This window comes from Mandrillus leucophaeus, unplaced genomic scaffold, assembly GCF_000951045.1.
Source record: "Mandrillus leucophaeus isolate KB7577 unplaced genomic scaffold, Mleu.le_1.0 Scaffold242, whole genome shotgun sequence".
Classification (NCBI taxonomy): domain Eukaryota; kingdom Metazoa; phylum Chordata; class Mammalia; order Primates; family Cercopithecidae; genus Mandrillus; species Mandrillus leucophaeus.
In genome coordinates this window covers 1,865,129-1,874,280 of record NW_012102499.1, presented here as the reverse complement: position 1 = coordinate 1,874,280, position 9,152 = coordinate 1,865,129, and the positions used below count along the sequence as shown (strand labels likewise).

General features: G+C 45.4%; 1 protein-coding gene across 5 annotated transcripts in view; it reads right to left on the bottom strand.

Moving 5' to 3' along the window:
- Positions 1–9,152, bottom strand: part of FRMD3 (FERM domain containing 3) — a 327,322-nt gene that overhangs the window by 44,925 nt on the left and 273,245 nt on the right. For all 5 annotated transcript variants that reach the window (XM_011982768.1, XM_011982767.1, XM_011982769.1 and 2 more), the window contains 2 exons: positions 6,131–6,205; positions 5,769–5,837 (listed from right to left, as the gene is read on the bottom strand). In XM_011982768.1, coding sequence (XP_011838158.1) covers positions 5,769–5,837; positions 6,131–6,205 — 144 coding nt within the window. The remainder of the gene's footprint in view (positions 1–5,768; positions 5,838–6,130; positions 6,206–9,152) is intronic.

The window sequence follows — 9,152 nt, the reverse complement described above, 5'->3', positions numbered from 1 at the left end:
CTCATGACTCCTTAATGTGCTATAGTCACAGCTGGAACACCATGCCTCTCATGAAGGTGACTGATGGCCAGGGTCCCATGGGAGCACGAAGGAGGGGCACCTAATCCTGTGTGAGTGAAGAGAGAGCCAGGAGTGACCTCCCAAGGGAGGCGAGGCCTGCAGCATATTCTGGTGAGCACAGTGCTTTTTACAGGGAAAGAATCGTAGATAGAGAAATCTTTACAGAAGGAAGGAAAGGAGGGAGGGAGAAAGGGAGGGATTAAAATTTGCCATGTGCAATTTCTTCTTCTATTGTGAAGGGTTCTCAGCTTTTGAGCTCTCCTGGGATTTATTCTGGCCATGGCCACTCATGACTATGATTCTAGCTCTGCAAAGTACAACATACCGTCATTCCTGTGTGGACTGTGTAGCTTTCTGACCTCTGAAAAGCCCATCCATCCATTCTTGCACATGCAATTCTGAATTGTTCCACTCCACCTCTGACCGTCCATGCCAGCTGGGCTGGCTGCTGTTCCTATCCCCAGGAATCACTGCTTACGCTACAACGATGCACCCTCAGTGAGCCTTTATGAGCTTATTTGGCTCCCCATCAGACCTCCTTCCAACATTCTTCAGCTGGAGATATCAAGCATCTTTCTGCCCCCACCCCACAACATTGAACTGTCCAGACAATTGCATAGCTCTAAGACAGCCTGGGTTCACCAGGCTGATATCCCAGGTATGAGCCTGCATTGGCATTGGATGGCTAAGAGGATGCCAGCTCGGCCCCTACATTCACGGGCTCCTGTTGCTCTGTTGTAGCAGAGGCCTACAGCCAGGGACAGGGGCACACAGGGCATGCCTTGTATTAGACCAGGTGACTCCTGCAGTGGATTACAACCCCGGGACTCTCCAATAATATGACTCAGAGAAGAACATTTCTTCCCTGATATGTATAAGACTCAGATAAACTCAAAGGTGGATACAACTTGGGGTTTTCCTTGGGGCCCAAAAAAATCCAGGGCTCCAAGCCCAGTGTCAGACATGTTGACAGCCTGGGGGAAAGAGTCAGCAAAATTAAAAAACAACGTGCCAAGTCTCCCACCTTTCCCTGTGGTGATGGCCCGAATGTCTGTGTTCCCTTAAAATTCATTTGTTGAAACCTAATCTCCAATGTAACGGTATTAAGAGGTGGGGCCTTTAGGAGGTGATTAGGTCATGATCACATTAATAGAATTAGTATCCTTATAAAAGAGGTCTGAGAGAGCTTGTTTGGCCCTTCTGCCATGGGAGGACACAGCAAGAAGGCACCATCTATAAGGAAGCAGGCGTTTGCCACATGCTGAATCTGCTGATGTCTTGATCTTGGACTTCCCAGCCTCTAAAACTGTAATAAATAAATTTCTGTGGCCTATAAGCCACCCGGTCTATGGTATTTTGTTATAGCAACCCAACTGGACTCATGAATCTACCAACTCCTTGAAACTAAAGATCACAACTTCTTACCTAATTCTCTCTCTAAACCTTTTTAAAAGTGCCAACTGACCATGGTTTCATTTAAAGCAAAAGCCCACCAGCACAATTGAACTAACGACAAATATAATATCCAAATTTGAGTGGCCGTCTTCTTTTCATTTGCAAAGTGGCTTGTATAAATATTACCTCATCTTTTTCTCTCAGTGTGTCTTGCCTATAAGACAGGCATGGTAAATACCATATTTGCAGATGAGAAAACTGAGAGTCAGAGAGCTTAGGTAATGTGACTAAAGACGCTTATATGGGCAAACTTAGGACTCAAAGCTCAAAGGCAGATAATCCGATTCCTGGTCCAAGGCTTTTGCTGTGCTCCACACTGCCTTTCTGTGTGATTTGGCCTGCAATGTCCCAAAGGAGATTCTGCTTGCTACCCCTACTGTCCTCCTGTTTCTGGCTACATGAGGTCCCACTGTGTCAGGCACTTTCTTAAGTATGTGGAGATGTCCTAGTCGGCTTCCACTCTGCCCTTCCACCTGAACTCCTGAGGTAACTGTGTTGATGCCTGAGGTCCCCCTAGGCCAGGCTAGGATACGTACCATGTTTCTCCAATCTCAGAATCCATCTATCAGATGACTCTGCAAAAATGTCTGGCCCACTTTGCAGCCCACTCATGCATGTACTCCCAGCATAGAATGGTCTCCAAATGAAGTTGTCATTAAGAACTCTGTTGAAGTAGAAAGGTTTCCCTTGGGAACTACAATTATATTCTAATACTGGCAAATGTGGTTTGAATATACTTTATCCCATTTGTTTTTCTCTTTGTGCTTGTAAGATGGGCAAGAAAAATACCATATTTATAGGTGAGGAAACTGACATTATGTAACTCAACTAAAAATTGCTTATACGGGCAGAGTGAAGACTCAAAAATGGTAGCATAAAATTGTGACTAAAGTGAGACTCCTGGAGTTCCTATATCCCTCCTTGAAATTAAAAGAAGTAGTGCCAGCCTCTAAAACTCCACCCGGAGGGATTTTAATGTGAATGTATCTGTCATATTCCAGTTTTTCATTTTTGGATGAGAGATGGTAGTAATATTATCACCACCTCATATTTCTATGGCACTTTAGAATTTTTAAAGCACTTTATTTTAATACTTATAACAGAGCCTAGAAGTTGGGCAGAGTGATGTTGTAAATCTCATTTTATAGATGAGCAAGCTGATGATCTGAGAAGTGATTTACCCAAGGCCATACAGCTGGCAAACAACACAGCTAAGATCAGAGCCCACTCGTGACCCCTACACAGGTGCTTGTGTCAGGTACAAATGCTGCCTCAGAGTGTCTGCTGTGGTGGCTGCTATGCCCAGGTGGCTCACACAACCAGCCCTGGGCTCACCAAGCTACAGCCCTCTGCCTCAATGGGTCTCTGGAATGAGCAGATGATTGTCACGCAGTGGTCAGTTCAGAGGGTTTTCATCAATGACGATCAGCAAGATAACATCAGAGTTAGCTTCTGCTCCTCTTTTTGAAGAAAAAGAAAAATTCCAAGAAAGTGTTCTCAGTCTGCTTCTGTTTCTCCACATAAACACACACACCTCAGCAGATGTAGGAGTCTGTGAACTTGGCATTATTTGAAGAGTAGAATCTCAGAATGTGAAGAAAATTCGCTAATTAAAGCCTTATCACCACCATTCTAGACTATCACCTCTGAACACCCACCACAAGGGAAGGAGAGCTTATTACTACATTCTCACTTTTGACAGCAACTTCAAAGAAGCCAAAATAATTGGAAAACCAAACAATTTTCCCAGAGCAACAACTTCCTACCACACAACCAGCTACTGGGATGGAAGGAGGAGTTGCCTGCATGAAGGTTTCACACATCGCTGTGGCTCTGACCACAGTGCTGTCTCTGGGGAGGTTGAGGTCCCCGGGGCAGCACCTTGGACAGATCTCATATCAAAGAAAATGACAGGTGCTGCTGTCATCCCATACTCCTAGTTCATGTATTCATTCAACAGCTATATATTGACCTCTACTATGTGTCAAGCACTGTGTTAGGTGCTGGGGGACATGGAGATGACCAAGATAGACATGGTCCTTTCTTCCCAGAGATTGCTTTGTAGCATTATATTAATCAAATTCTTCCTGGTGTTGTCAGAGATTTGCGAGATGCTGCAAAGAACCACAGAGGCATCCTAAGGATGTGAACTCAACAGTCTTTCATATGCCCAGGAGGAGATGGAAGAGAAAGAGCATGCAAAGCAGGTCTCAAGGGCCCCTAGGTCCTTGTTGGGAGATTTTAGAAGATTCCAGGAAAGGGAAACTATGATTTGGTGGATGCCTCAGTGTGTATCCACTTTCTTCGCACTCTGGGTTTCAGTCCACTCCAAGAAAAGTGCTTCACTCCAGCAAGCCTGCTCCATTCACCCTTCCACCACCTGATACCAAGAGCCTGGCTACTCAAAGTGTGGCCCATGGACCAGCTGCATGGCCATCATCTGAGAACATGTTAGAAATGCAGACTCTCAAGCATCACTCCAGGCTTCTTGAATCAGAATCTGATTTTAACGGAATCCCAAGGTGCTCCCTGTGCAAGTTACAATTTGAGAAACTCTGAGCTAGAAAGCCTTGGTTTCCATAAATTATTCAAACCAAAATTTACAAGAGAAGTATTTAAAAAATTATTTATTGACCTCATTAACCATCCAAAGATGGTAACTTTGAGACTCAAAAAGCTTTATCTTTTGGAATATGTTTTTCTGAAAGTATATTGTAAAAACAAAGTTTCCTGTTTTGTGCTACCAGGAGAACTCCCTCAGCATCAAGTATTTAAGATCAAATATTTGAGCTTCAACCTGAAAGAATAAAATTCATGCTGAGCCACTTGGGGGTAGTTCTGCCTCCACTACCAGCTTCTAAGAAAATGCCAGGTGCTCTCAGGGTGCTACAGAGAAAAGAGCTGAGAACACAGAAGCAGGACACTGGGGTTCTAGGCTTAGGTCTGCCATCAAAAAAAGTCAGGACCTTGGATAAAAGACTTAACCTGTCTGAGACTCAAGTTTCTTTGTCTACAAAACAGAAGCATCAAACCAGGCAATCCCTGAGGTCATTTCCAGTTCAAAGATTCTGAAAGGAATGAAATGATATATTTTATCATTTCCTCTTCATTTCTGCTGCATTGAATAACTACAACTCGGGGAAGAGGAGGGAACCATAAAGATTTTTCTCATTGGTGGGTAGGCTGCAAGACTCTCAGGATCTGCACGGACGTGCCTGCAGCCAAGGTGCTCCAGCTTCTCTAATCCTGTAGTCTTCTGCTTCTTACAGTGCAATAGCCTGGTTTTGCAGACTTTCACATTACACCTTCTCACCAGGTCACCCCAAAGCAGAAACAAATTTTCTTCTGTACATGTCTACATGGGATATCGTGTCAACTGCACTTCTGCTCCCCAGTGTGGGAGAGAAGTAACATCTGGATGCTTCTCCAGGCTGACTTAGCCACACTTCTGTGGGGCCACAGCCTCCTCCTGCCCAACAACCCCAAGAGACAGGGTGGAGAGGCACCCAGCTCACTTAGTCACCCTGGAAATGGAGGAAACTGGGAAAACCCAAGCATAAAGGAAATACCTCTGGGTTTCAAAGATGGGGAAGAAAGGGCAGGTGCAAACCACTGTATGGGGGACTTTCCTAAATAATTTAGCTCATGGTGATCTTTCCTTAAAAAGTGGGAGGCATCATGATGAGAATGTTCAGCTTTAGATATGCAGCATATTTGAGGTTTAGGATGGACAATGATTTGTGTAAATTGTGGTAGTGGGAAGTCCAACATGGCAAGAAAATATTTAATTCTTAAGAATGACTGCATATCGTCACCTTAATGGAGATGTGTACTCTTGAGCCAACAATGACCAAGTCCTTCTTCCCCTGCATGGCTCTAGAGAGTAACAGTCCCATGAAAGGTAAGCCTGGATTCAGGCCAATAGGAACCAGTCAAATATGATGAATGCAGGTAGGAACAGAGAACTTCTAAGAGGATGAGATGACAGAGTTTGGCCAGGCGATGGCCCAGCATCCTGCTTGTTCAGGTGACACTCCAGACCTAATCAATGACTCCCCAGAGAGCACATAACTCAAAGTGGAGCCCAGCTGTGCTCATGCCATGGCCCAGCCAAATCTGTCTGAGTGCGATGTCTAAGGAAGTGAGAGTGTCCTTCTTTAATGCCGTATGTCACTATGCAAAGGGATGTTATAGGGAATTTGGAAAAGTCAGCTTTTAAAGCCACTTGGAACCCGCAATGGTCATCCACTCACCTGTGCACCTCAGGAGGCTCCCTCTGGATCTTGGAACTTGCCTCCACCACCTCTTTGGCAACTTTCCCACTGCAAAAGACAGAAACACATGTGTATGTACACATACTCAGAAAGAATGGGAGAGGTATGCACAAGTGTCTTTCTGTTAAGTTCGCAGGGGTCTGGCCCAGCTATAGCAATCATGAGGGGAGAAATTACAGTAGAGTTTGAGGGTGCCCTGTGAGCATAAGAGCAATGGAGTGAAAATGGAAGACTCAAACACAGGCAAAAGCCAAAGGCCACTTACTTGCAAGCAAAATTTTGAAATTTACGTGGCTGCCCCATCCCTACCCCATCACTGAAATGGAACCATTGGTACCCACCTATATCGAAATCTACTTCCTTTAAAAAATATCTTGCTGCTTGATACAGTCTTGATCTGACTGGATTTTGCATACCTTTAAGAAAAAGCAAAGTATAGGTGGTAAGGACATTGGAAAGTCCACTTACAACATGCTAGAGAGGTGTGGCGATGGGGTATTTTTGCTGCAAGAAAGAAATGTAATTAACCATGTGCACATACAGACTAAAAGAAAAGCTTCACAAAAGAATAGTTACTTTCACTAAGTGTATAGGATTCTAATATTTTCTATGCTATTTCCTTTCATTCTTTTTAAATTCAAGACCCACATACTGGGTTTCATAATTCATTAGTGGGTCACAACCTGCAAAAAGGACTGGGCACTGATGATCAGAAGGAATTGTCCCCCACTTGCTATCTGAAGAGATGGAGAACAGGGAATTTAGTGACATGGCATCAGTAAGTTCATGGTTATTAGGGCACTTTGCTGCCTATTCTTCTATCCACGGTGCAGCAGCAAACAGCTTCCTGGCAATGGAGGTCACTGACTATGCCACGAAGAACTCATTGTGCATTGCCCAAGTGAGGGAACAAGGGTCCCGCATCCCCACGGGAATGGTCACTGGCTTCTGTGTCACCATGACCCAGTGCCCTTTAAAAGAACCCACAGTGATAGATGACTAAGATACACGAGGCAGAAGTTGCCCAGCCAAGAACTGATTCAGCACCTCTGAGCCCGACTCGTAAATAAGAACAAAACAACAACACTCTGAAAAGCAGTCTAGAGCCTGGGCTGCCGGGAGGCTGCACACAGGGCACTAAATTACTGTGACAGCTGAGGATGGCTCTACAACACTCACGTTAAGCCTTGCACAATTAAATCCAACAAGTTAGAAAGAACAGGCCTCAGAGAGTTCAGCATCATTTAAAATATTGATAGTCACAAAATCTTAAACACACACAGTCAAAATCAATACGATCTGTAGCATCCTGAGCAAAAACATGCACAGAGCCAGGGAAGTTTCGGTGCAGTGATCCCCACCGTTGAGCCTCTTGAAGCTTCCTTTATTCACTCAGCAATTATTAACTGAGTGCCAGCCCTGCTCCACACAGCAAGGTAAGTACAGGAAAGACACGTGGCTGATCTAGTCTGGGGGCCAGAGAAGGTGCCCTGAGGAAGGGACATCTGAGCTGAGATCCAGGGGCTGGAAGGTGTTAACCAGGGCCCGGTGATAAGCGGTGGTGGATATACCCAGCAGAGGGCCAGCGGGCACAAAAGCCATCAGCCTAAACATCTGGAGAACTAAAAAGACTCAATTATTCTAAGTGAAGCAACTCAGGAATGGAAAACCAAAAATTCTATGTTCTCACTTCTAAGTGGGAGCTAGGCTATGCATACACAAAGGCATATAGAGTGATATAAGGGACTTTATAGCCTCAGAAGGGGTAGGGTATTAGGGGCCAGGGATAAAAACTACACATTAGGTGCAATGTACACTAATCGACAGGTGCTCCAAAATCTCAGAATTCACCATAATATAATTCATCCATGTAATCAAAATCCACTTATACCCCAAAACGTACTGAAATTTAAAAAAAATAAACAAAACACATTTTAAAAAGACTCAATGTGCATTTTCCGATGTTATTATTACTACACACACACATTTTTTTTTCTTTTCCTAATAAAGAAAAGTGAATGTGCAGATGTACAAAGTAGAACAAGGGAAACTTGGACAGAGAGCGAGAATCCAACTTCCCAGGACCGGACCTTAAGCGGCCCTTGTTAAGGATCTTGGTCTTTATCGACAGAACAACTGAAAGCCATAGGAACAATCTTCTGCAAAGAAGCCCCTTCCCACCCACCTGTGTAAACAGCCCAAGATGACACAGAAGGGCACTGGCCACAAATATTAATCAGGGAGAGTGAGATGGGCAGGGGAGGGCACAGGCCTTGGCAGGGGCATCCTGTCAGGGCAGGGCCCAGAGAAAACGGTGCGGGACCTCTGAGGACACACAGGGGCACATGAGAGCCAGTGTGCTGGCTGGAGCTTCCTTCCAGACCACACCCACTCACGAGGCTAGAAACCCCCAGCAAGCCGCCTTGAGGTGGTCCCAGCCGTGCCCTCCTCCTCCTCCTATGAGGACATGCCTGCTCTGGGCCCATCTGCACCCCCTAAAACTCCCCACCGGCCCTACAGAGGTGTGGGCCTGACTTTTTATCTACTGAAGCCTGAGAAGAGAAAAGGATGATCACCTCTGCCCTCTCTCCATCTTTTTGGCATGGTTGCTCTCAAGTCCTCAGAGGTAGGGAGAAGAGAAAGCTTTAAAGAAGCTTCGAGTTTTTTATTGTTTTTGTTTTGTTTTGTTTTATTCCAGGTTCCTAAAGATCCTTGTGACACAGTGGTCAGCCAAAAAAAAAAAAAGACTGAGTTTCTTAATTGAGTTTTTAAAATTCGAACTCAACACTTTGCCCATTCTACAGAAGCGACACGTGAAGCCAGTGAAGCCAGCACAGGCGTGAGTCAACTTCCTGGCCACTCAGGGCGTGCAGGGCAGAGGCGGTGGCTCTTTTTCACTAGTCTGGCCTCAGCTCTGGCCCTTCCAGGCCCCAGGAGGAAGCCACTATCATCCATCTGCTCAAACCCAGACTGGCCTCTTAGAGGGAAGTCTCAGTCTCAGCACTCCTTCCCAAAATCCCTCAAAGTGACTCAAAAGCAGCAGGTCAAAAGATACATCTCACAAAGAAGGCCGGTAGCTGTCTGCTCAGGATGAGCGGAGAGAAAAGACTGCGCTTCTCTCTGGCAGCGGGTTCCCCTGGAGGAGAAGCTGCAGATGATCTGATTTGCTCAGAGACAGTTGCACGAGCGCATTCCCACGAATCCCCTGCCCTCTCACATATCCAGGTGAACTCCCAGAGCGTTTCAGTTGAGATTTTTAATGGAACGTTAACAGGGAGTTTATTCTGAGAGCTCAAATGACACCCACACACTGGGAATTGGGAAACAAGGCTGTAGGCGGGAGGGCAATGGACAGAGGAGAGA